The sequence below is a fragment of the Heptranchias perlo genome, chromosome 2 (genome assembly GCF_035084215.1).
Source record: "Heptranchias perlo isolate sHepPer1 chromosome 2, sHepPer1.hap1, whole genome shotgun sequence".
NCBI classification, from domain to species: domain Eukaryota; kingdom Metazoa; phylum Chordata; class Chondrichthyes; order Hexanchiformes; family Hexanchidae; genus Heptranchias; species Heptranchias perlo.
The window spans coordinates 8,976,612-8,993,690 of NC_090326.1; the positions used below are offsets into that span (position 1 = coordinate 8,976,612).

The 17,079-nt window shown below is 42.1% G+C and overlaps 1 protein-coding gene across 4 annotated transcripts in view; it reads left to right on the plus strand.

Annotated features, from left to right (window-relative positions):
- LOC137334994 (regulation of nuclear pre-mRNA domain-containing protein 1B-like) overlaps positions 1–17,079 on the plus strand; it is a 68,418-nt gene that overhangs the window by 11,183 nt on the left and 40,156 nt on the right. For all 4 annotated transcript variants that reach the window (XM_068000086.1, XM_068000108.1, XM_068000102.1 and 1 more), the window contains exons 2-4: positions 3,709–3,838; positions 15,585–15,691; positions 15,795–15,892. In XM_068000086.1, coding sequence (XP_067856187.1) covers positions 3,709–3,838; positions 15,585–15,691; positions 15,795–15,892 — 335 coding nt within the window. The remainder of the gene's footprint in view (positions 1–3,708; positions 3,839–15,584; positions 15,692–15,794; positions 15,893–17,079) is intronic.

A 17,079-nucleotide genomic window follows, 5' to 3' on the forward strand; every position in this document is an offset into this window, starting at 1 on the left:
CCAGTGTTTTAAAGCCTCTATTTATAAAGCCCAGGATCCCGTATGCTTTTTTTAACCGCTTTCTCAACCTGTCCTGCCACCTTCAAAGATTTGTGCACATATACTCCCAGGTCTCTCTGTTCCTTCACCGCCTTTGGAATTGCACCATTTAGTTTATATTGCGCCTCCTCATTCTTCGTACTGAAACGTATCACTTTACACGTCTCTGCGTTAAATTTCATCTGTCATGTGTCCGCCCATGCCACCAGCCTGTCTATGTCCTCTTGAAGTCTATCACCATCCTCCTCACTGTTTACTACACTTCCAAGTCTTGTCATCTGCAAATTTTGAAATTGTGTCCTTTACGCCTAAGTCCAAGTCATTTATATATCAAAAAAAGCAGTGGTCCCAGCACCGACCCCTGGAGACCACCACGGTATACCTTCCTCCAGTCCGAAAAACAGCTGTACACCACTACTCTGTTTCTGGTCACTTTACCACTTTCGTATCCATGCTGCCACTGCTCCTTTTATTCCATAGGCTTCAATTGTGCTGATATGCCTATTATGTGGTACTTTATCAAATGCCTTTTGAAAGTCCATATACACATCATCAACCGCATTGCCTTCATCGACTCTCTGTTACCTCATCAAAAAACTCAATCAAGTTAGTTAAACATGATTTGCCTTAAACTAATCCGTGCTGGCTTTCCTTTATTAATCCACATTTGTCCAAATGACTGCAATTTTGTCCCGGATTATCGTTTCTAAAAGCTTCCACTTTAAAAACCACTGAGGTTAAACTGACTGGCCTGTATTTGCTGGGTTTATCCTTACGTAACATTTGCAGTTCTCCAGTCCTCTGGCACCCCCCCCTGTATCTAATAATGATTGGATGATTATGGCCAGTACCTCCACAAGTTGCCACCCTTACTTCCCTCAACAACCTAGGAGGATACATCCCATCCGGACCGGGTGACTTATCTACTGTAAGAACTGCCAGCCTTTCTAGTACCTGCTCTTTATCAATTTTTAGCCCATCAGTTGTCAGTTGATGGAAAGAAAACATGTGATTTGCAACAAGTTTAAAAACTTGGGCCAAACATTGTGAAATGTGATTTGCAAGATATTGTGTGGGAACTTGCAAATTGGCTGCTGCATTTCCCTACACTAGAACAGTGGCTACGTTTCAAAAGTACTTCTTTAACTGAATAGTGCTTTAGGATGTCCTGAGGTTATGAAAGGCACTATATAAATGAAAGTTTTTTTTCGTCCACCCATTGCCCTGTGTGCAGCTTAGCAGGAGTGTCAGATAAACTACTGAGCCTATTGCTGTCCTAATAGGCCTATAAAATAGGGTCAGGCTGTACCCAAGCATAGAATGGTGAATATATCATTTTCTGGAATGCTCTGTTAAAGTATTTTTAAAAATCTATACTCGACAAATTGGTGGTATAATCACAATAGCGAATAACAAAATATTTCTAAAGTGCTTGAGCAAGTAGAATGTTGCTCCACCCTGACAAACCAAGCAGAAACTGCAGTTATGATATACTCTGGCTCTATGTATTAAGCACACAACTGTTCTGTGTGGTTTGCTAAGCAATTCTGCTGCCGGCTAACATAAAAGGGAACCCAAAATTATTTTATAAACATATAAATATTAAAAGGGTAGTCAAAGGAATGGTGGGGCCGATTTAGGGACAGAAAAGATAATCTTATGGAGGTAGAGGGTATGGCTGAGGTACTAAATGAATACTTCACATCGGTCTTCACTAGAGAAGAGGATGCTGCCATTGTAACAGTAAAGGAGGAGGTAGTAATGATATTGGAGAGGATAAAAATGAAGAGATATTTTAAAAATTGGCAGTACTAAAAGTAGAAAAATCACCCTGTCTCCGGATGGGATGTATCCTAGGTTACTGAGGGAAGTATGGGTGGAAATCGCAGAGGCTCTGGCCACAATCTTCCAATCCTCCTTAGATATGGGAGTGGTGCCAGATGACGGGAGGATTGCAAACGTTACACCCCTGTTCAAGAAATGGGAGAGGGATAAACCCGGCAATTACAAGCCAACCTAATGCTGGTGGTGGGGAAACTTTGAGACGATATTAACTGACACTTGGAAAAGTACGGGTTAATAAATGAAAGTCAGTATGGATTTGTTAAAGGAAAATCGTGTTTGACTGACTTGATTGAGTTCTTTGACAAAGTAATGGAGAGGATTGATGAGGGTAGTGCGGTTGATGTGTATATGGACTTTCAAAAGGCATTTGATAAAGTACAATAAAATAGACTTGTTAGCAAAATTAAAGCCCATGGGATTAAAGGGACAGTGGCAGCATGGATACAAAATTGGCTCAGGGACAGAAAACAGAGAGTAGTGGTGAACGGTTGTTTTTCAGACTGGAGGGAAGTATACAGTGTTGTTCCCCAAGGACAGGTAATATTTTGATATATATTAATGACCTGGACTTGGGCATTGAGGGTATAATTTCAAAATTTGCAGATGACACACAACTCAAAAATGTAGTAAACAATGTGGAGGATAGTAACAGACCTCAGGAGGCCATCGACAGACTGGTGAAATGGGCAGACACATGGCAAATGAAATTTAACTTGGAGAAATGTGAAGTGATACATTTTGGTAGGAAGAATGAGGAGAGGCAATATAAACTAAATGGTACAATATTAAAGGAAGTGCAGGAACAGAGAGACCTGGGGGTGTACGCAAATCTTTAAAGGTGGCAGGACAAGTTGAGAACGCCGTTAAAGTATATGGGATCCTTGACTTTATTAATAGAGGCATAGAGTACAAAAGCAAGGAAGTTATGCTAAATCTTTATAAAACACTGGTTAGGCCTCAGCTGGATTAGTATGTGTTCAATTCTGGGTACCACACTTTAGGAAGGATGTGAAGGCCTTAGAGAGGGTACAGAAGAGATTTACTAGAATGGTACCATGGATGAGGGACTTCAGTTACATGGATAGACTGGAGAAGCTGGGGTTGTTCTCCTCAGAGGAGGGAAGGTTAAGAGGCGATTTGATAGAGGTGTTCAAAATTATAAACTGTTCTGAAAGAGTAAATAAGGAGAAACTGTTTCCAGGTGGAAGGGTCGGTAACCAGAGGACACAGATTTAAGGTGATTGGCAAAAGAACCAGAGGTGACACGAGGAAACATTTTTTTACGTAGCGAGTTGTAATGATCTGGAATGCATTGCCTGAAAGGGTGGTGGAAGCAGATTCAATAGTAACTTTCAAAAGGGAATTGGATAAATACTTGAAGGGAAAAAATTAACAGGGCTCTGGGGAAAGAGCAGGGGATTGGGGCTAATTGGCTAGCTCTTTCAAAGAGCCGGCACAGGCACGATGGACCGAATGGCATCCTGTGTTGAACGACTATGATACTATTGAGATTGCTTTACATTTCTATTGTAGACAGCATCGATTACAAGTTGGTGATACTGATTTGAGACTGTCAGCTTGTACCTCCCTAAAGAGAGCCCCTCATTGATGTAGGGTGATCGAACTGTTCAGAAAATTAAAACTCTCATTGCACAAGTGTATATTTGTCATAACATTTCCAGGTTGTGCAGTTATTTGTTTTATGAAAATCTGAATTATTGTGTATATTGATTTTAGTTTCTCACTGGAAAAAACATGAAGCAGTATAGCTCATTAACTAGCATTAGAACTCTTGACTCTTTTTTTCACCGATTTTGTCCACAGCTAAACCAAGCAGAAAACTGACCTTCCTTTATCTGGCAAATGATGTGATCCAGAACAGTAAGAAAAAGGGACCAGAATTTACCAAGGACTTTGCTCCAGTTTTGGTGGATGCATTTTCGCATGTTTCCAGGTACTGTCCTGTTCAACACGAATGTGGAAAGGCAGAGATTCATTAATAACATACCCACATTTAGCAAGTAAATTTCTATAACAATCAAGTGTTGTAAGCTTGTGTTCCAGTTTTTATTAAAAGGCAGGCTGCTATTTTTGAAAAAATTCTGGCGCAGTCCCTTCTAAAGGATGTGTCGGTGATCGGTGAAGCATCAAGTTTGCAGAATCTACTTCACTTTTCCATTAGACAGTAAAATACATAGTTAAAGCTGTCAGCTGAGAAACCGGTCATTACTTTTTGGAAGCACGACCAATGGATGATGAAGCCAAGTAGGGGAGAGTCATTTGTTTCCTGTCTTGATTGAGTATAGATAAGTTGAACTTTTTTGGGGTGGGTGGGAGGTACATTTGAAAAAATCTGAACCAAGATAACTTATTTAGAATGGGCAGTTGAATTTCAGCAGAGGTGTGTAAAATATTGTAAAACATTTTCTGATTTAAAATAATTTTTGCAATCAGTTCTGGTGACGACATCCCCAGTATGTCCACATTTTCTAAAGGGCTTCCAATTTTCTCTAGGTTTTGCACTACGTTGGTTGTCATCTAGGGCATTTTGTGCTGGCAAGGACTCTGCCTTCCCAGCCTTTTAAACGTAGTACCAGTGGCCGGGTGCAGAGAAGGATTTAAAAAAAAAGTTTATTAAAAATTGGTCCTGCTGAGTTCAACCTCCAGTGGCCTACTCTCATCTTACTGGCTCTAATGATCCCAGCAGCCCGGATTGTCCTACTGCTTTTGTGTCCCCAGAAAGCTGCTCTGATGGGGGAATAAAAGGAAACTCCAAAGCCATGATCACCGGACCAATTCTGAGTCTTGCCACAGCACCGACTGCTGTGACAAGACAGGAGGAGGAAATAAAAGCTAAAGTAACTGAAGCAGAAAAAAACCCACATCACTCGCTCACAGAACTCAATAATTTTAAGAAAGCAAACTATTACTGTGCTATATTAAAATGCATCTACAAATAAATGGCAATTAACCTCAAGAAAACCCTAGCTGAAAAGGCAACACTCCCTTCCCTTGTGCGTCACCGACCACATGGAGCACAAAGATACCAGTCCCGATGTTTAAGACTTGCCTCAATCAATACTGTAACAGCAGGAAACCATGGGAGTGCCAGTTCAGCACAGCATTCACACTTGCCCTTTGCCTTGCAGCCAGGAGGCTCAGCCCTCCTTGTAGACCCATCTGCGTCTTCCCATCAGTGTAGCCAAGTGAAATCCAACTATACTAGCTCAGGAGGAGACTCTCCCATCAAATAGTGGGAGAACCAGCAGCGAAGTTTCATGTGTATACTCTGAATGAGAGGTCTTCGCCTGCCCCCCTGCCCCACCCGTACTTGCCTCACACTTGCTTCACGTGATTATGGGTGGGACCTATGTGCCTGCTAACCCAATGGGACATAATCCCTGCAGACACAGGGTCCATGACGAGTAGCCAGAGCCATTCAAGGGCATTAGTCACGCTGGATGTCTGCCGGCCCACCCCGCAGTAGAAGTTTCTTATTATGATACCTGAGAATGGAGGTGAATTTCTCTCCTGTGTTTGCACCTCATATCCACAGTGTGCACCATTGGATTTAGTACCCCTGCATTTCCATTGCAACGGGGGACCAGACAAGGATGCCCTCTTCGTTTTCCAATCATAGAACCTCTAGTGATGTGCATCAGGGTAAGCTCAGGCATCCACTGAGTGCAGGCAAGAGGGAATGAACACAAAAATCCACGTATCCTGACATACTGCTTGCTATATGTAACCAACCCAACCACCTCACTTAACCTTCTTCAAAGATTCGATGAGTTCAAATGACTTTCCGGTTACAAACTCAACTTGACTAAAACAGATCGCATATCCCCAGTATATATTCCAACCTAACCAGATGGAGCAAACTTCCATTTTGTCATCTTTGGGTATGGTGAGCTTGGGAAAGTGTCATTGACAGTGCTATCAAGCGGCACTTACTCACCAATAACTCTCAGTTTGGGATCCGCGTGGACCACTCGGCTCCAGACCTCATTACAGCCTTGGTCCAAACATGGACAAAAGAGCTGAATTCCAGAGGTGAGGTGAGAGTGACTGCCCTTGACATCAAGGCAGCATTTGACTGAGTGTGGCACCAAGGAGCCCTAGTAAAATTGAAGTCAATGGGAATCAGGGGGAAAACTCTCCAGTGGCTGGAGTCATACCTAGCACAAAGGAAGATGGTAGTGTTTGTTGGAGGCCAATCATCTCAGCCCCAGGACATCGCTGCAGGAGTTCCTCAAGGCAGTGTCCTAGGCCCAACTGTCTTCAGCTGCTTCATCAATCACCTTCCCTCCATCATAAGGTCAGAAGGGGATGTTCACTGATGATTGCACAGTTTTCAGTTCAATTCGCAACGCCTCAGATAATGAAGCAGTCCGTGCCCGCATGCAGCAAGACCTGGACAACATCCAGGCTTGGGCTGATAAGTGGCAAGTAACATTCGTGCCAGACAAGTGCCAGGCAATGATCATCTCCAACAAGAGAGAGTTTAACCACCTCCCCTTGACATTCAAGGGCATTACCATCGCCGAATCCCCCACAATCAACATCCTGGGGGTCACCATTGACCAGAAACTTAACTGGACCAGCCACATAAATACAGTGGCTACAAGAGCATGTCAGAGGCTGGGTATTCTGCGGCGAGTGACTCACCTCCTGACTCCCCAAAGCTTTTCCACCATCTACAAGGCACAAGTCAGGAATGTGATGCAATACTCTCCACTTGCCTGGATGAGTGCAGCTCCAACAACACTCAAGAAGCTCGACACCATCCAGGACAAAGCAGCCCGCTTGATTGGCACCCCATCCACCACCCTAAACATTCACTCCCTTCACCACCGGCGCACCGTGGCTGCAGTGTGTACCATCTACAGGATGCACTGCAGCAACTCATCAAGGCTTATTCGACAGCACCTCCCAAACCCCGCGACCCTTGCCACCTAGAAGGACAAGGGCAGCAGGCACATGGGAACACCACCACCTGCACGTTCCCCTCCAAGTCACACACCATCCTGACTTGGAAATATATCGCCGTTCCTTCATCGTCGCTGGGTCATAATCCTGGAACTTCCTACCTAACAGCATTGTGGGAGAACCTTCACCACACGGACTGCAGCGGTTCAAGAAAGCGGCTCACCACCACCTTCTCAAGGGCAATTAGGGATGGGCAATAAATGCCGGCCTTGCCAGCGACGCCCACATCCCATGAATGAATTTTTTAAACAGCACAATAAAAATGAACATTCTCCCGGCCTCCTGTACCTATTTCCAATGGTGTCTATCAAGGTGCCAGCCTATCTGTTCTGCGACTTAAACATCTCCAAGTGCCTTTGCATGAACAAAAGGCTACGAATACCCCTCATGTCTCCAGCTCTTCAATAATGGGAGACTCGTCTCCTAAACTTAAGGTAGTACTGGGCAGCTCAGACCCAAGTGATTTGCCTAGTCCCTAGCCCCGCAATGTAATCAGCAGCTGAGAATTGATGCTCGGGCCTTCTCCCAACCCTGCTACATAGTCAACCAATCATCCACTCTCAGAAGACCAACAAGAGAGCAATTTATTGTCATTCAATAACTATCAGCCTGGAGCCAGGTTTATGCCTCAGAAAGCCTGGTGTGAGAAAGTTATTAGGCAAGCACCTCCTTAAGGGCCAGATTATGCCTGTCCACGAGCCAGCTGATAAGTTTCGCCTCACTAAATATGACCAATACCACTTCTCAGAATAAAACGCTACCTTCTGAACCCTGTAATACTTGTCAGACTGAAGCGTGAGCCGACCCACTTGAACTTTTCCTCCTCGCCCCATCAGCTTCTTGTGACCATATCTCTATCTGGTGTGTCGTTCTTGTCTCCATGATCAAGGATGGGACAGAAAGCCTGGGAACATGACCATGCCAACTATTACGGGAGAAATAATGGCAAGGGCTACGGAGTCATATCCTGAGAAGTTCAGGAAGGCTAATTCAAAATCATACATTGCATGTACCACACCCCACACATGCTTCACAAATTCCACCCCTTCATACCGTACAAGGGTACAGTAGTGTAGTGGTTATGTTATTGGACTCGTAATCCAGAGGCCTGGACTCATAATCTAAAGAATGTGAGTTTAAAAAGCACCATGGCAGGTGGACCAATCTGGACCGTGACATTATCGGATTGTCGTAAAAACCTAACTGGTTTACTAATGTCCTTTTAAGGAGGGAAACTTGCTGTCCTTACCCGGTCTGGCCTATGTGTGATTTCAGTCCAACACCAGTGTGGCTGATTCTTAATTGTCCGCTGAAGTGGCCTAGCAAGCCACTCAGTTGTATCAAATCACTAGAAAAAAAAGTAGGAGCAACTTCACATAGAAGATCCACCACCATCACCTCAAGGGCAACTGGGGCTGAACAAGAAATGTTGGCCTGGCCAGCGACATCCACATCCTGAGGTTTTTTGTTTAAAAAGAACTGCTCGGGTGGTTGCAACCAGAAGGGCATCTCCCTCCACATATTTGGATTATGTTTCTGCATCCATCCAGGCGATCTCTAGGAACATGACATCTCTCGTAATTCCAAAGAGCCCAGCCCAATGCGTGCTGCGCATGCCCACTGGAATGAAAGGACCCCCAGCAACAAGCAAACTAGCATAAGTTTTGTTATTAGCTGCAAAAAGATGCATTCTCCTCTCCCCACCCACACAAACATGTGAAACATCTGTCGGTCAGAATGAGTGATGTTTGGTCTCCATCTGAAACTGGGAAAATAACCAAGTGGTCTGTTCTTGGAGACTCATTCAACACAAACTACCCCCTCAATACAGCAGCCCACCTACTGGCCGTGAGTGGTACCAATCCCAACCAACAGTATCTCTCCACACCATTTCAGGTGCCTCAACCCCCTGATTTACATTGTTCCCACAGGCATTGTGCAGTAGCTCTGTAAATAGTGTATATTCCCATACTCAATCATAAAATGTGTGATTTGGACATCAGAAATGACATTAAAATTTCTATATGAATTTACCTTAATTATACAATAGCTTTACATAATGTAAATAACCTATATGTATATTAGCTTTGTGAAATGTGAATTAACCCTGTACGTATAATAGGTTCTCAAAATATATCAGAATATTAAAGTATGACTTGAATTTAATTAGATTTTACTATGACAATTTGACTTTAGCCTAATGTTGCATGGGTGGCAATAGCATGAAAAAACATTTAGGTGTAAAGCAAAAGTTGTTTTCTGTTTTTACTGTGTTTGATCTGAAAATTAGTAATAAAACAATCCTAGTTGAAACTGTTAAAGGAGGGGAAAGGATGGTCTAAAATTCAGTGGAATTGAATGGGGAAAACTCTCTTAAAAGAAAGAATTTGTATTTATATTGCCCCTTTCATGACCTTAGGACGTCCCAAAGCCAATGAAGTATTTTGTAAGTATAGCACTCTCTCCTCTGAGTCAGAAGGTTTTGGATTCAGTACCACTCCAGAGACTTGAGCCCATAATCTAGGCTGACATCTCAGTGCAGTACTGAGGGAGTGCTGCACTGTTGGAGGTGTTGTCTTTTGGATGGGACGTTAAATCAAGGCCCCGCCTGTCCTCTCAGGTGGACAAAAAAAAAAATCCCTTGGCACTATTTAAAGAAGAGCAGGGGAGCTCTCCCGGTGTCCTGCCAATATTTATCCCTCAACCAACTTCCCTAAAAAAATCAGATGCATTGTGGGACCTTGCTGTGCGCAGTGTGGATGCCACCTGAGACAATAGATGGGACCGTGGCTTAACGTCTCCATCTGAAATATGGCACCTCTGAAGTCATGACCAATGAAGTGTAGTTATTGTTGTAATGGAAAGAAAGAAAGTAACTAATTAACTTGTATGTATATAGCACCTGCTAATGAAGTATGTTATAAGTGTAGTCACTGTTGTAATATAGGGAACGTGGCAGCCACATGTCGCACAGAAAGGTCCCACAAAGCATCTGTTGTTTAGGGAAGTTGGTTGAGGGATAAATATTGGCAGGGCACCAGGAGAACTCCCCCGCACTTCTTTGAATAGTGCCATGGGATCTCTTACTTCCACCTGAAAGGACAGCCGGTGCCTTGATTTTTAACGTCTCATCCGAAAGATGGCATCTTCAACAGTACAGCATTCCCTCAGTACGGCACTGAGGTGTCAGCCTAGATTATGGGCTCAAGTCTCTGGAGTGGGACTGAGTCCACAACCTACCGACTCGAGGCCGAGAGTGCTACCACTGAAACAATGTAGGAAAACACAGCAGCCAAATTGCACACAGGAAGGTTCATGAAATAAATGACCAAATAATCCGTTTTTATTGATGGTTGAGCGAAAACGTTGGCCAGTACACGGGGAACCCTCCTGCTCTTCACATAGTGCCATGGAATCTTTTATGTCCACCTGAGACAATTGACCTTGGCTTAATGTCTCCATCTGAAATATGGCACCTCTGACAATGTAGCTTTCCCTCAGTACCACATTGAAGTGTCAGCCTATGTTATGTTGATTAAGTCTCTGGAGTGGGCTTGAACCCACAACCTTCTGGGTGCTCACATGTAGTTTAGGCTGAAAAGGAGGGCAGAGTAAATTTGTGGAGTAAAATGATGTGATTTCTGATTAGAATGTAAAGTGGTGAAAGAGTAAAGGGGAAAAATACTGAACTCGAGCAATCAATTTAACCCTTTTTCTTTATTATCTTCAGTCTTACAATAAAGCAAGAGATTGTCCATCTTATTTGAAAAACGTTTTTAATTCCTTCCTCTCGAGACTGTTGATCTGGATTCTTTTACCCTCAGTCTGGTTCAGCAATCACTGAGTCGAATACACCTTCAGAGTTTAACAGAATTTATTATCCGCGGGGCTTACTCTAGCGCACCAGCAGTGACTCCTACCAGAGTCCGTCGAGTCCAACAGAGCAAGCAAAGTTACATTCAGTGTGTTGCATAGTTATACAGTTACAGCGAGAGCATTAGCATAACAGCCGATTATCAGGAGCCAATCATAAGTGGTACACGTACACATTCTGGTAGTCATGCCCTTGTTACATTGTTTCTTCATTACAGCAAAACACCTGAAGGTCAAGACAATCATTTCCAAACCACAGAATGTTCCAGTTGCACCATGTCCAGTAAACAACTCAACCGCACCCTTAACAAGCAGCGTGGGGTTCTTTTATGGTTCTTGCCTAGGTATCCTCAAGACAATCCCAGTAGTGACTCTTCAGGGAGTAGCAGTAGTTGAGCCATGGTGCCTATAGTGCAACAACAATCAGTCTGACTTGAGAAACCGTACAGGCATGCAACCATACAGTAGTATACAACTTTGGAAGGGCAGACTTAAGGGATATGAGGCAAAGCAAATAAAATGCTCTAAAAGTAATCTGAGCATCTTACTTTTGTAGGGGTAGACTCTCACTGCCCTATGGCCGCGTGACCCAGGGCTGTAATAATAGTACCCACTTTTGACTTAAACCAAATTTTTTATGCCTTTTATCCATGTACTACTTCAATTGCCAAAGGCAGATCAAGCAAAGATGGTAAAATATTGCCAGAAACGAATTCGTTAAGCTGCTTTATTTTACAGGTAAACAAACTGAGCAGCCATTATGACCAGAATCACTTAATTCAATCATATGACTTATCTTCAAGTTATAATATAAAATAAAGAAAATGCCACAGTTCCCCACATTAATGAGTCCTTTCACAATATTGTTTAAAAGCCTGACTGCCTTTCTCCGTCTGCCCGTCTTTCTCTCTTTATCTCCCTCTTCACAGACAGGATCAAAGAGCTTTTTAACACAATGCATGCGAGATGATTTTTGATTACCTGGACAAACTAACAAATTACTTATTGTTTAGTTTCTGTAGAAAAGAATTTCCATTTAGCATTTTAAGCTCCTATTGTATAGATACCTTTTTTTAACTTGTGAATACACTTTCCTTACAAAAATCTAACATCAAAAGTAAATCATTTTAAAATTATTTTTTTTGAAAAAAATGGTCATAAAATCTTGAAACATGACACAAGGGTTATCAGAAGCTGCAAGACCTTGCCAAAAATATTCCATTATTATATCATCAAGACGATAGCCTGGAAGGAGTCAAAAGCCTAAAGGACTAATGTGGAATTGACAGTGAAGGTGATTGGAGATAGTAAATTTACAGAAGAATACTTATTGGAGCTTTTATTGGGAAAGACAATAATAATATATTGTCATGTCAAAGAGGTTCACAAATATTTTGGTTAGGTTCACAGCTGAAAACTGTGACTGATAAATTATATCCCAGTGCACTGAGGAGGTTTGTAAAGCACTAATGCTCATGTTGATGGTGTCAATGACGGTGGAAAAGTTTCAACAGGCTGCAAAAAGCCAAAATAGTTACTGTACCCAAGGAGGATGACTCAGAAGTACCTGGCAATTACAGATGCATTAATAATTGGAAAACCAATGAAATCCTAAATAAGTTGACTGGAAGAGTATCCATGAAAACACCTAACAAATATAGCTTCAGAACAAATTGATTGTACTGATCAACTTTTTTTGAGGAATTGACAGCTCAAGTTGATGGGGAATAGCCATGTGACATGGTATGCCTAGACTTTCAAAAGACCATAAGGCCAACTTTACAAACTGAAGTCAGTGGGTATTAAGAGCAAGACATGGATTTGAGTTAGTTGTGGGACGTTTTTTAAATTTGCTGTCAGGATGTGGGTTGCACTGGTTGGCTGCATTTGTTGCCCTGATATGGTTGTGGTGGGCCTTCTGTAGTTTTTTTTACAACTGTATGGCTTACTGGGCCATTTCAGAGAGTATTAAGAATCAAACAAATAGTGTGGGGCTGGAGCCCTGTATAGGTCAGACTGGGTAGGGTTGCACGTTCCCTTTCCTTGAGCACATTTATGAACTCAAATCTTGTCACAATCTGGTAGCTTTCATGGTTATTTTTTCTGGTGGTAGCTTACAAATGACCAGATTTATTGAATTGAATTTCACAATTCCTGGGTGCTGTAACCACTACATTCCCATAACTCTAAATGGGGTAGCCCAGGAGTCTGTTGCGACCTCTTCTATTCCTGACATATAATCATGAGCTGGTTATGCAATCCTAGTGCAACGTCGTTTCAAATTTTGCATTTGACCCAAGTTAGGGGGAGCAGTAGACTCGGGAGGCATCCAGGATCTTCCAAAGAGAGGTTGATGGTGTTTGTATCTGGACTGATCGATGGTAAATGAACTTTAATATAAGAAAATGCAAGTTATTGAATATTCGAAGGAAAAAGAAACCAATGTACTGAATGGGTGGGTTAGAACTGAATGGAAGTTGAAAGAGACTAGAACTGTTGTTTAGCTAGTAGCTCATCAGGTCCAAATAGTGCAGGGTGACTATTGAAGTGAACTGGTTTATATTGCCAGATCGATTGATTTCATATTCCCCTGAGATCGTGCTGAAACAGTGCTCTGTCCACGCCATACCGGAAGGACTGTTAAAGGTTGGTCACTACAATGTAAGAAGGGCATCCAAGCTCTGGAGGAGGTGAAGGTAGCAATCAACTCCGGTATTAGAGGGATGTGCTGTGAGAAACAATTAGATGAGATGGAGCTCTTCAGCCGTGAAAAGATTTGTGTCAAGATAGGAACAGGAGTAGGACATTCAGCCCCTCGAGCCTGTTCCGCCATTCAATTAGATCATGGCTGATCTGTATCTTAACTTCATTTACCTGCCTTGGTTCCATATCCCTTAATACCGTTGCCTAACAAAAATCTATCAATCTCTGTTTTGAAATTTTCAATTGACCAAGCCACAGCTTTTGTGGGGAGGGGAAGAAAGTGTTTAAGATTTCCACTACCCTTTGTGTGAAGAAGTGCTTCCTGACATCACCCCTGAACGGCCTAGCTCTAATTTTAAGGTTATGCCCCCTTGTTCTGGACTCTCCTGCCAGAGAAGATAGTTTCTCTCTATCTACCCTATCATATCCTTTAATCATCTTTAACGCCTCAATTATGTTGAACAGAAACCCTCAACTCATTTTAAAAAGTACTTGGATGTGCACTTGAAGTGCCATAACCTACAGGGCTACGGACCAAGTGCTGGAAAGTGGGATTAAGCTGGATAGCTCTTTTTTGGCCGGCATGGACACGATGGGCCAAATGGCCTCCTTCTGTGCCGTATGATTCTATGATATCACCCCTTAATCTTACATATTCGAGGGAATACAAGCCCAGTCTATGCAACCTGTCCTCGTAATTTAACCCTTTTAGCCCCGGTATCATTCTGGTGAATCTGGCTGCACCCACTCCAAGGCCAATATATCCTTCCTGAGGTGCGGTGCCCAGAACTGAATGCAGTCTCCAGATGGGGTCTAATCACTGCTTTATATAACTGTAACATAACCTCTACCCCTGTGTATTACAGCCCCCGTGAGATGAAGGCTAACATTCCATTGGCCTTTTAAATTATTTTTTGTACCTGTCCACTAATTTTCTCTGCTCCTCCATAGTTCCTAGCTTCTCACCATTTAGAAAATGCTTTGATCTATCTTTTTTGGGTCCAAAGTGGATGACCTCACACTTCCCCCACTTTGAACTTCATCTGCCATAGTTTTGCCCACAGGGGACACCACTAGTCACATCCTGCCAATTGGAGTGCATACCCATTATCTCTACTCTTTGTCTCCTACTTCCTAACCAATTCCCTACCCTTGTCAAAAGGTTGCCTCCAATTCCATGCGCTTCCATTTTTCTAACAGTCTCTTGTATGGAGCCTTATCGATTGCCTTTTGGAAGTCCATATAAATAACATCTGTAGACACTCCCTTATCTACCATATTAGTGACCTCAAAAAATTCAACTAGGTTTGTTAAATATGACTTACCCTTTTCAAACCCACGCTGGCTCTCGTATCAGTTCATATTTGTCCAAGTGCTCAGTCATTCTATCCCTAATAACTAGATCTAGTAACTTCCCCACAACAGACTTTAGACCAATAGGTTCATAATTTCCTGGTTTATCTCTCACCCTTCTTAAATAATGGAGTGATGTTGGCAAATATCGAACCTTAGAGGTGTAGAAAATATTTAAAAGGACAAAGAAAGAAACGACGCTTTCAAATTTGTGAGAGCAGAGGTGCAGAGGTACAGAGTTGTGAAGGGCATGTTTAGGACAAATGTCAGCAAGTATTTCTTTTAATGGTGGTCAACAGCTGAAAGGGGCCCAAGGAACAGGGGTTGAGGCTGTGCATTTAAGAAACCTGTCGATGCTGTAATGGGGAGACAATAGAATTGGTATCCTAAAGGATGAGATCAAATGGGCTGAATGGCTTTTTCATCTGTACCGATGTTACGTCTGTACCCTAACCCTAACAATTATTGTTTGTGTTAATATGTTCTAAATAAACTGGTCACTGATGTTATACTACATGTTTTGTGATGGAGGGGAAGGAAAGAGTTGCTTTAGTTAAAATTCTAGGTTTAAAAAAAACTGCCTTAAAATGGGTGTGATCTTTCAAACACTAAAATGACACTACAAATGTATGATTTCCTAATTTGATCAGACCCAGTGAAAGAGATATTGCAGGCCAGTTTTGTTACTGCTTCACAGTACACCTTAATGAATTGGGCATAGCTTTGTGTCCTTTTGGAGATTAAATTGTCTCTAATCTGGAGTTGCTTTTCTTGCTCGACAGTGAATCTGATGAGAATTGCAAGAAGCACTTAGAAAGAGTGTTAGCTATTTGGCAAGAGAGGATGGTTTATGAAAACAACTTTATCGACCAGCTTAAGCAGGTTATTTGTAAGTATAGATACATAGACCTCAGCAGCTGAAGGCTCAATTACTTTTTTATCTATTGACTTTTGGAAGTAAATTTTAAATTTGTCTTTTGCTACCTGTTCAGCAACAGAAAAAAAGGCCAAGAAACGTACCTTTGAACAAATACAGGAGGAAGAAGATGATGACTATCATTCCAACAGTACACCTAAAGAACCCCCAGAGGTAATGGCAGGTTATTTAATATAAAATAAAATAACCATTGCATGTAGTGTTATGTATACCTGACAAAAATCTAATGACAGGTTTCAACTAAACTCTTAAGATCACAATTCAAGGTTGTAATCACTCTCTGAGATTGGGCTACAGCTGATTAAAATTGAAATAATGTTTTGATTATTACTTTGGGATTTTATTCTGTTTTGGGTTAGTTTCCCTGCAGGCAGTGAATGCTGGTGAGGGGTGCCAGCCTTTAGTGCTTTTTGTGTCATTGCAGGTTTGTCGTAAAATAATCTGCAGGTGATTACCGGGAAATTCTGTGTCCAATTTATAATATTACACCTGCCCAATATATGATAGGTCTGCTATCAATATTCTTTGACCATATAAAGCTTCATGTGAGTTTTTCATTGCAAGCTTGTATTTCTACCCAGCCTTGTCAGATATCTTTCATGTACGCACTTGAAACTTGCACACTTCACTGCACAATGGGGGAGGAGTATTGAAGATGACTTGCCTGGGGACGGATCTGATTGCTTGTAGGCCTATTTCATCAGCAGGCACACTGAGATGAAATTGAAATTTTTTATTTAAAACTGGAACTTTTTTAAACAATCTTGAACACCGGTGAAAGGAGGTTTCTAAAAAAAATGTATATTGCTAAGGGTTTAACAATTTAACACAATTACAAATAGAACTATTGCAATGGGAAAGAGCACTGACTTGCAGATGGAATTGTCAAATTGGCGTCAGGCTGAATTAATTATTCACCCTCATTTTCCTGTGGAAGTATTGAATATTTATGATTTGCCACATAAAGTTAAATTAGAATGCATTCCCATGAGTTCCTAGGAGGTGAAAATCAGTCAGGGTTCATGTTCCTGATCACTATTCAGCAGCACCTGGTAGTGCAGGAAGTCCACATTGCCTGACGTGTGAATTTTGGGCAATGACAAGATTGCGCTTGACTCTGATGCCTGATGTTGAACAGTCTTAACACTTGCTATCGTGGATCACACTGGAGTAAAGGTCAGTTGGGTGAAGTGTTGGAGAGCATCACTGTGTATTGTATCACAGCAAGGAGTATGCACCTTCAGGAGGGAAGGGAAGTGGAGAAGTTTGGCTAAAAGGAAAGCAATGAGTGACAGCCAGATGCTCAGACCTATTGTACAAGGAAACAGTGCATGGCATTA